General features: G+C 39.5%; 1 protein-coding gene across 9 annotated transcripts in view; it reads left to right on the forward strand.

Annotated features, from left to right (window-relative positions):
- The window catches only part of bi (T-box transcription factor bifid), a 349,399-nt gene that overhangs the window by 318,148 nt on the left and 12,654 nt on the right, over nucleotides 1-18,597 (forward strand). For all 9 annotated transcript variants that reach the window (XM_087357395.1, XM_087357398.1, XM_087357391.1 and 6 more), the window contains 2 exons: nucleotides 16,242-16,388; nucleotides 17,307-17,383. In XM_087357395.1, the coding sequence (XP_087213521.1) occupies nucleotides 16,242-16,388; nucleotides 17,307-17,383 (224 nt within the window). The remainder of the gene's footprint in view (nucleotides 1-16,241; nucleotides 16,389-17,306; nucleotides 17,384-18,597) is intronic.

The following is an 18,597-nucleotide window of genomic DNA, read 5'->3' on the forward strand; positions in this document are numbered from 1 at the left end:
ATTTTTCTGTCCAAATAACAAGTTTTCAGAGTGATCCACGTGGATAAGCGAGCGAACATTTACCTCCATCCGTTTCCGTTATAAATCAGTTTATGTATAAACATGAATTTGCGTTATTTGGTACGAAGGATTCGACATCGAAACAAAACTTAGTTGGATATTCTGTTTATTTCATAGGTCTCATAGTAAAAGTTATTGGCCAGTTGATTCTGATTTGAGAAGAAGGGATTTTGTTACAATTTTCATTTTATTCTTTTTCATACCGAAGTCTTAATTTATTATCGCCATTGCCATCACAGACACAAAATAAGGACAGATTTTTGGTTCTCACTGGGATAATGCGCCTTGAAGTCTGGTAGAAGGTCACTGACGTTTCAAATTTGCTAACTGTCTCCATCATCAAGACGATGATACGTGATAATAAAAGCAGTAATTCCTCTGAAACATCGATAAAATTCCACGATGATTACTCATTACACAGCGCTATTTCCATTTAAGAAAGATTCAGTCTTATTATCTTCGAGTAGCCACTCTGAGATACAGCCCACTCTCCTTATCGGTATGACACTAAGGAGAAAAGGACGGCCTTTTAAACAAGTTTTAATTCATAGGTTTCAGTATTTTCCATCAATATCTGCCCGTTAATCCAAACAAGTTGGATGAAGAAGCATTTTTGACTTCTATTCGGGAGGTGTCTGTTCAAAATAAAGATTCGGACATCAACTCATGGCTGATGGATTTTATTGTTTTTCTCACAATATTTAGACGAATGTTTTAATAAAACGTTAAACAATTTTCCAGCTGTTTTTTCCCCAGTCCCATCAAGTTTACCAAATTTAATCGTTCTTCCATATCATTACGGGTTTGGAAAATTTTAGGGTTTATCTGTTCCACTCATCAACCCATGAAACATTGCCTTGAAGTTTGCAACATGTGACGGATATCTCAATTCATACCCGCCCCGAACTGTTTAGAATTAGGTGTTGTTCACGTACTAGTGTGAACAAAAAACATCTTATGGGTCCGTCCATGTCTGTCTGTTGCGTTTTCCACAACAGTGGGGCGGGATATCCCATCGTTTTAACCCAGTGCGCAACACAGTGAAATCCAAGTGTTCCTGTTGTTGCAAGAATAACTGAAGTCGTAACAATGACCTGGGATGACTTCACTGCAAGAATGACCTCAGGTCTAACATTGGCCTCGAATCACATTAGTGTAACAGCGATCTACGTCGTGATGTGGGGGTGAAGAACACCCTTGGAATGTCATTGTCCTGCAGAGTACAACTCCCCAGTGTTTTTACCTGTTTCTGCATGCGGGTGCCTGTAACTAACTCCGTAATGTAGAAACTCTCTTAAGAAATTAATAATACGTTCGGAAAGTCAAGAAAATTTCTATCTTTTGAGCTACTTGAAGGTTCATTACGAAGTTCGCAAAATGACCGCTTGTTTCATTCTCCTCCCACGTCTTTCTTTCCGTGATCATTTTTACACCTCGTTTCGTGTCTCGGGATGTTGAGTCGCGTTTTAGTGCGTCGCGGTATGTAAAGTTTTTGAGTCTGTGGGGGGGGGCGTGTGAACATTTGCGTGAAATAGAAACAGAAATTATCGCAGTGGCTGGGTGGGTGGTCTGCTCGCACAGTAGCGGATGGCGCCTGACCGCGCCGTACGTCCCGCCTCCAGATACGCGCTGCTTCGGCGGCGGAACACGATTAGAAACAGACGCCTGACTTGCGTACCAATTACTTAACGCTTCCATACACGTTGCTTCTTGTGCGTTATGTGCACTAAATTTATAAAATGAAAGCGTAATGTGGAGATAGAGAACTGAGCTACGGTAGGATTTTTATCTTCGCCACAACGTATAGGTCGGTTTTGAGGCCAATCCAACCCCCTTGTCTAAATTTTACAGGGTTTATTTCCTGTGTAGCAAAGCGAGTTTAAGTTTTCCCAGGTACGTAATTGAGGGTCTACAATTTTCCTAAAATATGTAGGTCGGGTTTGACCTCAGAAATTTGTCTGAATTTCAGTGTGAAATGGTATAGGTGACATGGGTTGTATTTCAGAAGTTTCCATCCTAAGCTGCCTTGTATCCAGTAGGTACTGGGGGCTTTATCCCCTGGGAAAGGCGGTCGAAACGTGAAGCTGACCACTCATTTATCACCCGAAAACCCCTTCATAAGACGACAAATGTTATTTCTCCTTTATTGAATTCTGTGTTACGCGATTTTCTTGTACATCAAACGATCATTGGAGTGTCAAATTTTACTTCAAGTATCGGATGCGATCAGTGAGATTCAAACCTGGTAAATCTGGAACGGTGAGATTGAGTCGGGAAGAGAAGTCGTAAGCATCTGTGGCGCCGGAAGGTCCACGCTTCGCCTAGCACCCCTCAAGAAGACAGACAAAAACAGTCAGCCGCTCCTTTATAAGAAAGAAACCAAACAAGACCGCGTTCACAAAAACAAAGAGGACCCGTTCTTCAGCGGATTCCTTGAAAAACTCTTGAGCTGTGTGTTCATAAAAGATGATGACTGAGGTACCACAATTATGAAGATGCTTCTGAAGACACCGCGCTCTGCTTGCGTCACAGCAGCGGCTCTGGTACGTGCCAATACTCCAAATTCTAATTAGATTTCTTTCCAGAAAGACGTGCTTCTTCGCTGTCTCATTAGTCTGATAATGGAGCTCTTAGGACGACAAACAAAGCGGGATATTGCAGGTAGCTGGTGACTGCCTGCAGACTGGACACCGGGGTTTGATTCCCGGCAGGCAGACAACCGCACTGGGCCCACGCGACATCCCATTCTTTTGCATACCGTATGATTATTAAGATCTTAAAAATGTGTGTGCAACTGACCACTTATACAAATATTATGCCAAGATTAAGAATGTGTGGAGCTTTACCTCCACTCATCTTATAGGACTGTTACCACCCAGCCTCTTATTCGACAGGTATCGGTATTGCTTGCATAATGCACCAATCATAAATATCTGCATACACAAATAACCTCTGTATTTGATACAGGTCTACTGCGTAATTTGAACGTACACGACAACAGTATTGGTTGCACCGCTACTTCATGAGTGAACTGAATAGCTTCAGATTCCTTATTTAGGAAGCAACAGCCAGATATTGCGTTACCTGAACGATAGGCAGCACGCTTCACATTCATCTATAAGCTCCGTACCACATGCGGCCTCTAGCTAACCTCATGGATCAGTGTCCTTCTTGAACAGTTGCCAGTCGGTTAGCTTGTCGGATATTTAGCCTTTTATGGAGGCCGAAAATAATTATTGTGTTCAGAATGGCCTGCCACTGGACCCTATCCTGAACCAGATTAACCCAGTCCACGCACACATCTGTTTCACACCCATTTTGATATTATTCTACAATCTACCGCTTGGTCTCCACACTGGCCTCGCCTTATCAGACTTTTCGTACAAAATTTTGTGTTTCTACCATGCCCTTCACAACATATCTTCCTTGAGCAGATCACCTGATAATATTTGGTGATGATTACAGACTTTGGAGCTCCTTATTTTAAAGAGTATGATTGTATACTGTTTTATTTCTTGGTTTTTGTCGTTAGTATGAATGGTAATTCCAGACTGCTTTTTAAATTATTTGGTTCTCATTAGTTTAAGTTATCAGCAATTACTGCATAATTAATGACATCATTAGACTTTGGCTTGCGTAGTCGAAGGCCCCGGGATCGTGAGTTTCATTACCGTTCGGTGCATTAAAGTACATATGCCTCAACTCTTCTGTGTTGTATTGCTCTCTGCAGGGACATCCAAGAGGTCTTGCCAAACGCATCTATATCTACAGTTTCAAAATTAATTCTGAATAATAATAGGCCAGAGTGTCTGCTACATGATCCCGTAGCTTACGTACAGAAGGTAAAGAAGAGGCTTGGACCACTTTCGTCGTGCTACTGGGTGCAAGAAGTGTTGGTTCCAAGTGGCGGTCCAGCTAGCTCTGGTATTGATCAGGAGACCGTCTTCAGCAGCGAGGTCAACACTTGTGTACAGTCTACCAAATCAGCCGCACCAAATATTCCTATTGTTCTCCGAGAAGAATGAAGCAAGTGAGAAATGTAGGGTATTGCAAACGGGGAACTAGATCTTTTAACATAGTCCCCTTTTTTTAGACCAGTCATGTGTAGGAGGGTAAGGTAGGCTTGGCACATGGATAGGATGTGGAGACCTGGAGTACACATGACTTTCATATTCAAAGGAAGGTATCCAACTGAAAGATCAAGAAAGAAAATGGATTCTAACATTAAGGTGGACTTTACGGAGACGGATCGTGAGACGGGAAGATGGGTGTTGTCCAATGGAGGAGTTTACTTATAGCGATTATAGACAGACTATATATTTCTACCATTATGGTGGAAGTACGTTAGTTAGTTCAATATAGAGTAGGTGGAACATTTATTTTCAGAAGAAAATAATGTCGGGGAGTTTATTCTAGAGGAAGTGTAACTGGAACGTATAATCGATTGGTCAGACAACTAATACGGAAAAATTGAATCGATATTACCTGTTGAAAAAGAAACCGAGAGACCTGGGCGTAGAATTTATTACGCAATGTAAGAAAATACTCTTCATGGACTCTTTTAGATAAAACAATGAGACGAAAGTCCTTTGAAGCCAAGAAGAAACGCAGGGACAGGCAGGAGTATGAAATGGAACGCAACGTTCGGATGTTCCAACCGTTTAACTGCTGATTTTGATCCGAGGAGTATCAAGAAGAGAAGCCAGTGATGCATTCTCTTCCGGCTGGCTGCAGCTGAGGCGGCATTTGTGTCTTAGTCAAGAAACCATTGTCCGTGTGAAGTGTAGCCGAAGTAACCACCCCTTTCCAGCCCGCGATGACAAGTTGTAATGAAAAGTTCACCCTCCCTCCAACTACCCTTAACAAACTGATGGATCGTGCACAAGGGATGATTACGTCGACACAACCCCTTGAATGCTTGATCTGCTCGCCCCACTGTAACGCATAACAGAAGACTGTGCCCGTGGCGTGTTGGGAATAAAACAACTTAAATTGAAAGGTTAGGTTAGGTTTGTGCCCTGCTACTGGTTTTAAACCACAGGCGTGCTAGGTGAAACTTTATGTGAGCAGTTAATTGTTGTTCATGAAGTGGTAAGACGAGGCTGAATAAATTCAGATAACAAGCAACTTCAACAAATATTATTGAGAGTGATAAAATCAAGAAAATAAGATGGGTGGTACATGTAGCAGGCATGGGTAGATGAAAACTAGATGCATCTTAATCGGAAAACCTGACGTAAAGAAACCACATAGAACATAAGTGTCGATGGGAAAATAATAATAAAATATACCATAAGGAAATATCATATGAGAATGTGGACTGAATTCTGTTGGTTTAGGATAGGAACCAATGGCGAGCTGTTGTAGGGACTGTGATGAAGTTTCTGGTTTCATAAACGATGAGGGATTTTATGATTAGTTGAGCGAGTAGTTGCTACTCAGAAAAGACTGATCCATGATGTTGGTAAAATGGTCTTAGTCTTGTCAGGTGCCTACGTTTTTCACTCTTCTGGCTTCGTTTATGTCGTATGTGGTGTGTCTCCTAGGCAAATGCTTATCGCTTTTCTTTCTATCGGTATTACGATCTGCCAGTGTAACCGCTCGGTGTAAGGAGTTAGAGGACCCAAGGCGAACTGTTCGTCTTGGGCAGAGTTCGGCTTTTCTTCAGTAAAAGTTGTAATATCAGTCTACTTAAGTGTTTTTTTTTTCATTTCCAAAGCAGTTTCATTCCACAATTTTATGGAGAAATTCCTGCTTTTTTGCTTTTAAGTCCTATAATGGGCGGCTTTCGCTAAATAAATCTACAATTGTTTTGTTGTCACCCATCTAACATGTGGCTATAATGTGAAAAATTAAAAACGAAACACGTTAAATGAAGATGGCTGTCTTCTGGGTTGTAGCGCCGTGTAGTCTGGTTGGTGGTTGTCCGCCGACGTGTAGGGCAGAACGGTAATTCATCAACATACGGTGCCAGTCTGGCCGTAGCTAAGTGCTACTCCTCGGATGAGCGAGGTCTGCAAGGGAATGGAAGTATTCAGCGGTTGTACGAACATAAACTGGGAATAGCCGATAAAAGTAGGACTAGGATACTGTAACGGCATTTGCCTGGCAAGATGGGAAAAACCGATAACTTTTTGAGTCTTGAGTATCGGCCGAGCGACTGGTACCGGGTGCCTTTCACTAAATCATTTTGTTGTGTGTTCTGTAATTGAAGGTTGTTCAGTCTTTTTCACTTAAATTTATTGATTTTTTTTATTGCTAACAGTATTAGAATTAGAAGTTTCAGCAGTGTAAACAACACGGCATATATTTATGGACGCGATTCTTAGCAACTTCAATCTATTCAACATTTGTAGGATTTCAGGTATTCAAGGAGGTGAGTCTTAAGACATTTACATGTCTGAGTAAGAGTAAGCTAAGTAGCTGGTGCAGTGTCGTTGTATCTCTGAAGAAACAAGCCTTGTACACGATAGATGCAGTTCTGAACATTTCGCAATTTTTGTTTCGCTGTTAAACTGATGTTTTCAGTCAGAATTGTAGGATCCGAGGGGAAGAATTGTGCTGATACCGCTACTTGATTCGAATTGCTGTGAGGCTCACATCAATCAGGGCGAACCTTGTGATGCAGCAGCCATTTGCAGGGAAGGGTTTTATTTCGTTAATTTGTATTAAGGAAGGAAGGGACTAAAGACCACGAGATAAGGCTTTCACGTCGGTCACAGTTAATAAAGCAGGTCATTCTTAGTCGCTGTCAACTGTGATTTTATCGTCAACTTAACCAGCAGATCGGAAACATACACACAGTGCGAATAATAATCTACTTGTGAATGAATACGACATTCTCGGACCTCAGTGCTACATGTGTAATTAGCCCCAAACACTAGCCAAATACGTTTGTTATTAACAATGTTTGTTATTTTCCACTTATTTTAACATTTGTCACCTCTCCATTATTTCAAGAGGAAAATGGTACTTCCCAGTGCGTTATTTTCTGTTTAAATTCAATTTCAACTGATTATGACGAAGAATAAGTACTTGATCGTGATGTTAGAATTGAGAACTCGAATATCGATCGGAATTATTTAGTAGGTTGGGTAAGTACGGGATTGGGGCATCACCAGGTATCTGCATCTAACTGTCCGCATGATAACGTTGAACCAATTGATTGATTTAATTGTAGTCAACGACAAACTACCACGTGGTCACCCTACCAAGAAGACAGAATTTTCTCCAAATTTAATCTGCCCGTAATTCCATCATGGATTCGGTTTCGATTTCATTAGTTTATTATATTTAGTTATCTGGAAATCATCAAATTGTTCTGTATGTAGATTGTCAAAATAAAATCGCGCATTTCGATGGAATGATTTAATTTGTTGTTGTTCATGTGAAGACTGCAGGCCGGACCAATGTTAGCATTGAACAGTGGCACAAACCGGCGTCCAAATTTGGTTCACTCAGCAAACTCGTGGTACACGTAGACCTGTACCGGAAATGACGCTGTTGTGTGTTGTAATCGATATGATCACCAGTTTCCTGTAGAGCTTCAGTTGTTTTAAAGAATTAATTTTAATGGTATCTAGGCATGAATGTGTATTATGGATTCGTTGGTTGCATAGTGATCTGTATTCATTAAAATGCGGCACATTGACAATAAAAATGTGGGCTAAGTACGTATAGATATTCTTAAAGTTTATCACGAAAAATTGTTTCCTATTATTTCCTTATTGTTAGGTTTATATACATGCATTTTATAGCTTGCTTTTCCATTATCTTATGGAACTTCAAATCATGCTCAAACTTTTAAATTTCCTGATAAAACTAGACAAGTTCATTGTAATTACTCGAAGTATTGTATCCAGTATATTTCACTACAGAAGACGAATATAATACAAGTCTTAAATTAGATAGTTTTAATAACATCCTTTTTATGAAGACTTCTTAATTTCAAAATGAGTTACAATAGAACACAACGAATTGATACCCAGAATTCTACGCAATTTAGTTTTAGAGATCGGTTTAAAAACTTTTCCTCTTTTAATATTCTTTTCCATAACAACCAGAAAATTTTGTGTGTCTTATAATGCATGCATAGGGAATGACGACATATGTATGATATATGACTGTTTAATTGTGAATTTGTAACCGCCCAACTGGTGCCACTGCTTTTACAGTTTTGGGTTCATACCCCCCACCCCCCCAACAGTTTTTAAACTTCATTACACGCTCAGAGACGAGAATATTTTCACTTTCTGTCAAAGGAAATAGGTCGTATTCTAACGGTACAATTTGAACGTAATGAAGATCTTGTTTCATAAGTGCTACTTTCTTAAAGAATAAATATAAGTACGAGAGTCATATATTTTTAATGATTTTCAAGTTTAAATAGTCTTACTTCAGTTGGCCTATATCGACTTTTACTTCGCAAAATACAGCGCTCTGGTTTTGTTCGGTTTCTGGTTATGGAATGAGTTAATTAATATTTTACCCCTCAAATAACAGTCCACAGTACGGTTGCAGTAACAATCCATTTCAGCATTACATAATTTCTTTTTGTCCGTATTTTATTTTACGAAATTTAGTAGAAAATTTCACAACTTTCCGCGATCACAAAGTGTCCACAACTTGTTTCTCCTCTCTTCTGTGCATTTTTACTATTTTAATTCCTAAAAGGACTTTTAAGAATTAAACGTCTTGTACATTCGCCTTTCTTGTATCACTTCTTATTTCGTGACATGAAATCCTTTGTCTTATTTCTACGTAGCAGTCTTAATGGTCGAGACAGTTTCTCTGTATTCGTCAGCAAATAGAACTGCTGTCGATTGTGCCTACCGAAAGTATTTAACAAGTGTTGTGTTATCACCTGGTCTGATACCATAAAACTTGGCGATAAAGCTTGTGACTTGCATAATAAGTTGAAATTATATATTGTTTCTTCCAGAAGAGTTTAAATGGAATTTCTCCTCATTGAGCACTATTCCGTCCTGTACCTTATTTCGGGTAGAGGATAGGATGATTGTTAATTACCTTGTATGTTGATTAACGTCACTGTGAAATCTCTAAAGATTAACTGTTGCTTAAAAGTAAGGGTTATCATGGATCGTTATTTGGTAAAATTTCAGAAAGATATGTCTTGATTAATTTAAAAGCATTACTCAAGGATTTACACATTTTCAGTGACTGAATATAAACAGAAAGTGTATAAACTTTTCAAAAATCGTTTTGAAGACGAATTAAAAAATAATAATGTCTTACCGAAATAGACTGAAATACTGTCAGCTATTACGTGTTGTTTTTTTACAAATGGAACGAAACTAACGCGTAATGAGCAGGTAGTCTCGATCCAACAACTCCCTGTTTACACGAACCTCAAATCGAAATTATCGACTTTCTTAAAACTGGCCTGTAAGACACAAAGACTGACATTGATGTTTGTCCCTTAGATTGTAATGCCGCGTCGACTTGTACTTAGATATCATTGTTTCGGAGAAAGATACTTCCTCCATCTTCAGAGCTGAACATTTGGGTCACGGGTTCGAATCCTTCTAAGTGCATGAGTGTGTGTAGCGCGTCACTTTGTTGCCCTGCTAAGGTGCTTCAGGTCCTTGCAGTGGACCGTTCCGAGGGTCGAGGAGTCCTACCAAATGTCTAAGGTGATTGATTAACTCTGAATCAGACAGGCCACAGGGCCTATTAGTGACAGCCCAAGAAGAATAGGTGCACGATTGTAGCGCGGATGCGTTGCAACTATCAGCAAATAGAATTGCAACAGAACGTGGTATCGACAGTGTCCTTGTGGCTGTGTTTGACGTACATACATAATGAGGGGTATGATTGTCATGGCCGTGATGGAGTGTCGGCAACAGAACAATGTCGGCACCTCAATCCAGGAATTGCAGGACGTGATTTCCGGTCGCCGGCATCATACAATTTGCAAGTTCGTCTCAGCTTCTTTCTCGACTCGGACTCAGCTAAAATAACAACATCACGACTGCAAGAATGCTGTTCGTTTGATTCTTGGCAAGAACAGGGACATTTCTTTTTGTCGCCATGTTTAGGCCTACCAAACCAATTATAATTGGTACCGAGGACAGTTACCAGGTGAGGAAAGCGGTCGGAGCGTGAAGCTAATCACTGCTCACTTCTGCTGAGAGTCAGGTGAATTGTTTCCTCTACTCCCCCCTTCACGTTTGCTGCTAATTTACCTTTTTGTCTATAGGCCTATCCGCACCATTCATGTAGCATAGTTATTCTGAAAGTTCATATGCTACTATTAAGTTTAAAAATTAATACATAAGAATGGGGAGTTTAAATTAATAAATTATTTAGTTGTAAAGGGCAAAGAATAAAAGTCCTTTTAGCTATGGAATTAACATCTGTTCCTGTATAAGTTTTATACTGTCAGAACTACGAGATGATGATGATAATAATACTGACAATTACCGGTTACGTGTACCTGTCCTATTGGTCAGTGAGCGTTAGAACTTAGGATCGTACGATCGACCAGTGGCTCCAACTCTTGAACATGAAAGACCTAGAAAGAATTGGTCTTCCATTACTGCTCAATAGAGCACAAGTGCATATTGAGTTCATGTGTCTAAAGTGTTATTAATAATTCTGTATATGCCTAAAGTTGATCTACAATTTTAAAAGATATGCTTGAAAAAGTTTTTTTAATAATATCGCATTGTAAAACTTTAGAATATGTTCATTTTATTTTGCTGGGATTCATAGAAACAGGCCTTACGGCCTAAACCCTAAATTATAGTTCAAAATAATGATGACGAACGACTTTCTACTCTAGATGTCATTAATAGTCGAATTAGGTGCAGTGTTAGGATTATTATAGATGGTGAGGTGAAGTTACTTTTCTGGTATTTTGATAAAGGAAATGCTAGGATAAGGTAAAAAACCACACCTGAATGAGCCGAAAGCTTGGCTGTAACAGTTCTGTTTCAGTGAGGCTCAGCTATTCCTTCGTTTTTATGACAAATTGTTTACAGAGACCCTGTTTCGTAATTCCACGGAATTAATTCACGTTAATAAAGACAAGGCGAAACAAACAGTTAGACGTCGTAACCAGAGAATAGTGAGTGATCGCGTTAGAACTCCGGCCGTCTTTACCTCGAGGGAAAAGTTTACCGATACTGACTGGATAAGTGATAAGATATTGGAAACCAAGTGTCGTAGCCTCAACACAAACATTCTTTATAAAATTCAAAGATTTTGTTCTTAGGCTGTGTTGTCACACAGGCAGCAATTGACTCGGAGGCTAAAACTAATTTGAAATTGGGTTATTAATGAAATGAATAGCCATGACTTTGCTTAGGCCGTTAGATGCCGAATATTCATCGCCGTTACATGAATTAAATCCAAAGGAAGTTAATGCAGGATTTGCATAGTTGAATTTTAGCATTAAAATAAACTTGCAGTTATTAATCAATTTAATAAGACACTCAAGATGTTTTAAAAATAGTCCAAAAAGTACAAATTAGGCGTTATTTTGGTTTTGATTTATCGGTTTTTAATGAGTTGAATATGTCATCCGTAAATGTAGCTTTATTCTGAAGAAATTTGTCGTTGTCCTCTGGTGACATTTGCTTTCGGTTTAATTTTTGTTCATGTTTTGTTTGACAACGTAAACTCACTAGACTTGTTGTTTTGCCTTTGGTTTAGTCTTGCATTCCATAATTTGGGTCCGAATGCTTTTCATGGGGATCTGCCCTTTTATTTAATAATATTTACATACTGATTGTGTTACTTCGGCAGTAAAGATTTTTAATTAATATTGATGGATATGCATACAAGGAATAATAGTAATTATTTCTCATGAAATGTCAGAGAAATATAACTGAGAACTTACATACTGATAAAATTAAAACTAGGACTTTTCTTTGAAAAGTACTAATGGGAGGTTGTGCAGCAATACAGCCCTGGGGATATAACAGTAGAAGATAGATAGGGTATTAAATAATTTGCCTACAAAATATGAAAGCAGTTTTTCAGAGACTAAACAGCTTTTTTCCTTCATACCAGAACTTTTAAACTTAACGCATTATTTGGGAGCATGGAAGTTTAATGGGCTATGAAAATAAAACGCACTTTTCTCAGCATCCTGATGAATTCCCAATGAGATGCACACAGTTCGGCGGCGAGTCTGTCTGTGGTTGGTCAGGGCCTGCCTTAATTAGGCATGTCTCTTCAGTCGGCTTCCGTTCCGTGGACTTTGCTTCGTCGCTCGCCGCTCTGGCTATAGCCCGACCGAAATCTCTGCAGCCAGAGCGCGTAACACGGAAGCATTTTCATAGCTTTTAGTCACTCACAGCCAGGGCGCAGTTTCAAGGTTTTTTTACGAAACGAAATGCTGAGAAGAATACATGGAGCCAATCGAGTAACAGTACAAAGTTACTTTGTAAGTAAATTTTAGGCTTTCCCGACGGCGAAGATTTGTGTGTTGATCTTCTGGGTTATTAATCTGTTTGAACCTGTATGAAAAACCGATGTTTTGGATGAATATGCTGTGCCTATTTTCAGTCCTGAAGATGGAGGCAGTGTGTCCCGTCCATGCACTGGTATCTTCCTACAAGTCTTCACGTCATTACATCTCAGAAGACCAACACAAACATACTTAATACCGCTTCTGTACTTCTGAAACTTCGATCAGTCTCAATGAGACTACAAGGCGCAACAACCCAGAAGACAGAAATCTTCATACTCACCGCTGTGAGAACCTTAAGTTTCACTCTGTCGGCTTCTGTCTCTATAGCTCGCTTCACGGTGGTCTTGTACCCCGTACATAGAGACCTCGTGAATTAAAAGAGAAATTGTCACACCGCCATCTCTTAAAACAATTAAAATACTTTGGCCAACAAACGGACCGAAGAGTGTGACGCTGACCTGACTTTCTTAATCTTCTAGACTGCATATTGATGTCCTGCTGTACATAGTAGAGGTCAAGAGTCATGGTGCCATCAGCTACTGGTATTATCAGACAGTCTTGTCGGTCGCCCACTAAATGAACAGTTAACATTGGTTTCACATTAGCGCTCCTTGTACACACGCTCACAAAATGTTGTTAGCACAGTAAAGTCAACACAGAAGATGTTTGCTCGGTACAGCATGTCTTATTGTACAAGGAGTCCAACGACAGGAAATCGTGGATTGCTTTTTAAAGATGCACTTGCTTCTGAAGAGACTAATCGGATAAGTGCAGAGGGATGTTTTTGAATCACCGGTGCGATTTAAAGGAGGGTGTGGTTGCCGTGGCTGTGCCATCGTTTGTCTGGACCGTATGTTGTCCGATCCCACAGTCAAGTCTGGCTTCGAAACGCAGTTTTCTGTTCTACGTCGCAAAAGCTTCTCATATGTGTGTGTGCATTGATACGTGTAGCTGGTGACCGTCCATTCAACAGGCAAATATCTTGCCGAGGTTTTTAATTTAGAATATTCCTTAATATGAATATTTCCATAAAGAGCAGGCCTGTCATGTTATAGCTTCATTATGGCTTTTTTTTATTCGAAGATTTTTGTGAATCCTCAGTTCTTAGGTTTGATTCACTGGGATCCCAGTAGGAACGCGACGCCTTAAAAGGGGCTTTATGTTGAAATACTACACCGATTTATTCCACCGATAACGTTAGGAACTTCTTCAAGTAGTTTCTTTTCAGGTTTTCGGAATAGCGCAAAGTGGCTACTGTGTCGGGGTCTTACTGCGTGGAACAACGACTTAAATCGTCTTTAAGGTACAAAAAAAAATTGTGTGACTTTTAACACCTACAAATGTACGATCACAAACTCGCTGAATTTAATTGTGCAGATAACTAACATCGGATTATATGGGTACGAGAAACGTGTACACTTACCACGTAAGAGAATTTCTGCCGATTTCACATTAATTCTTCAGTCCTAAAATACTGAGAATACTCATGTAGGTTGTAGTGTCGTGTAGTCTGATAAGAAGTTCACTGACGATTCAGAAGTCCTTGCTGCTTTTATCATCAGGGTGATATATTGTGTTGAGAGGCACGTTAATGAGATCTTCATTGGTTTTATATGGCGAATGTCGGTTGGAAAGATTTAGCTTATCTTTCAGTTTTTTTTTGTAATCTGAGTGTTTCTTGACGACGTGACCTCAAACCAATTTTCGTTTCTAGCAGCCTGCGGTATACGTTTAAAGCTATTCTATAAACTAAGTAATACAACCAAGGAGGATTAGGTGAGCAGGGCATGTAGCTCTCTTGGGGAGATGAGAAATGCGAACACAATTTCCTGAAGAAAAGAAACCAGTTGAAGAAAAGATGAGTATGGTATGACCTTTTATGTGCAAGAGAGCAATGGAATGAATATGATATATAATTAGTTATAGCATATTCATTTAATTATATTTTGTTGTTATTCTAAATGCTTTTCTCTTCTTTATCTCTCTGCTATTCTTTAGCCTGTTCTCCTTTTTCTCCATATGTCCCTATTCCTTACATTTCATTTTACGTGTTCTGGCGACCACAAACCTGCATGCATTGTGCGAGAGAGGTACTGAATGAAGGACGGAAGGTTCGCTTGTTCCAAGTATATGATGGGATATTATCTTAAAATGGGCCTCGGCCTTTTAGTTTCCTTTAAAATCCATCTTCCCAGTCCTGTTGCAGTGCCACTGTGTAATAGAGTTGAGACAGCGTCATTAAATAAAGGAAGAAACAGGCGCGTTATCATTCGGTTACAGGTTCCCAAAATTGTGACATAGGACTGTTTTGCTGTGTAGTGACGAGAGCCGGTTCCTTACAAAATGCGACATCTAGCCGGGCAATTAGGAGGGCCTGTAGTTCACGTTTAGTGCGGCGCTGATAATGTCTGGGACATGAGGAAAGCCATCACAGGACTTCTTTTAGTTGTTAGAACCGGGAGACAGATACGATATCGGTGTTCACGGTATTTATGAACATTAAGGCTGGTGGTCCCGAGACCCTCTTCGTAGCCACGCGTGTCTTCTTGTCGCCAGTGCTGTAGTTAATATTACATTTATCAATATTATGATGGACATTACGTATTATGTGAGGTATATTCGATGTACACGACGTTTTGGGAGTTAGCTGTACTCCCATCTTAAGGTGATCGGTTGTCATAGTGACAACTTCATTGTGACCGTCCGCAACCCTGAGCAGTGCGTATTAAATGCGCTGCTTTAGTCTGTCCGTCTGTATGTACAGAATGTAAAACTTACACAATGACTAAACGGGATTTTGTTAAACTTTATTTTGCAGATATTTACGAAAGTTTTCCGAGGCATTTCAACACTGTTCAAAATTGTACAACTGTAGAATTGTTAAGCTGAATATATCCTTAGTGTATTTATTTTAAAATTAGTTGTGTCGAATGGGATGGACCCTATACAATGGTTACCAGTCATTTGTGAAGGATATTGAGCCAGTTCCGGAAACGTCGAGACTATAGACTTCAGACAACTGACAACGTCTAACGTAATGTTTGTAGACCTATAATAAATGAACCACTGTCTTTTTCGTGCAATTCGCCGAATGCAGTGTCTGTTTGGTTGACTATAACATAATCCTCCGGTGTGCAACTTGGTGAATAAGGAAATGTTTTATAAATATACGCGTTCTTGGTCTGTTTTATTTTCTTGCATATCCTAATGAATTAAATTCGCCGTAAGGAATATGTAGACATCTCAAACTAATGGACACTGTGAGCAAACCTAAAATAGCAGACACTGCATATAAATTTATCACAAATTTCGTTGTATTTCATTATTAAAAGTTAATTGACTGCGTATCCTATTTAGCTCCTCAGTTCTGTAATAACACGTACCGTCTTTGTATAGTCAGACTAAAGGCAGGTGCACGTGTCACGAATGATCCAGTTCTTCAGTTGGACGTCGGTGTCTGTGGAGTTTTTGCCTTGTAAATGAATGCACTGTTACTGAGGAGAAATTTGACAAACGCTTACAAGCTCACTAATGCTTAGCACCGTTCGTCTATCGTGCTTAGTTCCTGACCTACAGAAACCGTCTTCACCCTGATTCGAACCAGTTGTAATTACTTCATTGTCAATCTGAGGGTAGTCTTTGTTATTCTGTGTTTCGTCTACTTTTCAAATTTTCAGCAACAACAGAATGACGAATTTCAATACGATGTTCAACTACAGCATGTTCTTTCGACGTGTTACAGACTATCCTGAACTCGATGCACAAATATCAACCAAGGTTCCATCTGGTGAGAGCTAACGATATTCTGAAGCTCCCTTACAGCACTTTTCGTACATACGTTTTCAAGGAGACAGAATTCATAGCGGTCACAGCCTACCAGAACGAGAAGGTGAGTTCACAAACTTTGTCTATTTTGCCAGTCGGGTTAGACATTGTTTGTCCTATCATTCTGCATGAAGATTTGCCTGTCTTGCCATTTTGTACTAATCTTTCCTGCCCTCCCAGCCTGTATCAAGTTTCGTCTGTCCCGTTTGTGTGAAACTGTAGAAAACTTTTACTGTTATGCTAGTTTCTGAGGAAGTTTTGTCTGCCCTGCTAGTCCGTATGAAGATTTGTCTTGTCAGCCTTTGCAAACATTTATCTGTCCTGCCATTCTCTCTGAAGATTTGCTTGTCCTGTAAGTCTGTACGAAGTTTTGTCTGTCTTGCCAACCCCTATGACTCTTTGTTTCATCATTCAAGATGAAGTTCTACACGCTTATAACACGCAATATAGCAACTGGCATCGCCGCTCGTATTGATTGGTTTTTTAATTAGTTCGTATTATACATTAATACGAGCGTTTTTCGGCTGCTGTGATAATATAGCACAAGATGAGCTGGGGTTAGTGTCTTAGATGTTGCCTGTGTATGGGCGTGGAAGGAGATCGCAATGAATTTATTTGAGGTACTACCCTCCAACATTCTTTTGAAGACACTGAGAACATTACATAAAAGCAGAGTACGATGTTCCTATGCAAGTTTAATTTTTTAACGTGAAAATATTTAAACGGTACTGAATTCTCCATTCTGTTTAATAAAATTTTAATTAAAATACATTAATCGATATGAAAGTATTTTATAGTAAGAGAGAATACAGCACTTACGAAATAACAAAAGTATATAAATAACACTTTCCCAGTATTCTTTAAATATAAATATTTTCTTAAGATTACGAATGTGGAGAAAGGATAATAAGCATTTTTATGTAACGTTAAATTAATTGTTTTACTGAGCCGTGTGTCTGCACTGTTTATCTCTTTCTTGCAGATTACGCAGCTGAAAATCGACAACAATCCCTTCGCAAAGGGGTTCAGGGACACAGGCGCTGGAAAACGAGAGAAAAAGTGAGTATTCCCGCAGGTTCATGTACAGCGTCACTTCTAGTTTGGAAGATTTTCGTTTTGTTAGTAATCTGCTGTTATTCCTTTCGGGGCTAAGCAGTTGTACTTATGTTTACAGACCGGATGATCGGAGCTTTAACACTTCTTTTCACTCCCACGTCCAAAAAGTTTCTGAAAGCGAATGATAAATTTTTCACAACTGTAAACTAATTGAAACCCGAAATTTGTTATCGCCGTTAGACCTGTAACTTCACGCTGTTCGTATTTCAGGAGATACTGTTGTTCGTTCAGTGAAATGACGAAGTACACACAAAAGGTAGCTGTTTGGTTCGTTTAAACATATTAAATTTCTGTCTTTATCACCAAATTCAAAACAAATAACTGACGCTCCGGGTCTTGTGTTCAAATTCAACGGCCCCTTCTCACCGAACCCCGGTGATATATTATCTATAGCTCGAATTCGACCATTCATCTTTATCCAGTGCATTTGCTCAGTGCTGACTTGTGTTCGTCTCTTTACCACACGCGAGGGGGCTGCATACGAACGCGCTGTATTCGTCCATTCGTCCACGTTAACGTGTGCAAAGAGGATTACACGTGTAGTTATGCTGAACATGGCCGTTAGAGTTTAAAAGCCCGCAAATTGGTTTAGAACAATACCCGACCCTGTCTGCCTTTCCATGGAATCGTCTGTGTGTCTAAAAGCATTCTTCACATACCGGTAACTGATGGTACAGTTAAGCTGCTTTATGAGGGTCTTATCGGGATACAGTACCCTAGCTTTAACTTAAAATTTAATTTGACCTCGACAAGTTTAGTAGGCCTACAACTCTCAGCAGATATCGTGTCTGCAATTCATTACTGCATTTATTTAGTAAACTCGAGATAAAATCTTGTTTCTGTGTAAGTTATACGTAAATAATTGGTTCTGTTATCACAAAATATTTATTTTCTAACAAAACGTTGTTACTTGTTGTTTGTACGGGTGTGAAACTTTGTCACAAAAGAGGAAGAACACAGATTGAAGGCTCCGATCTTGATATTTTGTATTGTGACCATGCTTTGTGTTGTATTTGTTGTCGACTCATCGGGAGGAAATACTGTCTCTAGCCTCTGTTCTGAAAACGAAGACTACATAGTGTCACGACCCAGAACACAGTCTGAATTCTGGTAGCCCTGAAAATTTCAAACCTCATCTGACACTTTTTTCTCGCCGC

Source organism: Zootermopsis nevadensis, unplaced genomic scaffold (assembly GCF_977971745.1).
Source record: "Zootermopsis nevadensis isolate Lab colony 2312 unplaced genomic scaffold, Znev_1.0 Znev_ptg000028l, whole genome shotgun sequence".
NCBI classification, from domain to species: Eukaryota; Metazoa; Arthropoda; class Insecta; order Blattodea; family Termopsidae; genus Zootermopsis; species Zootermopsis nevadensis.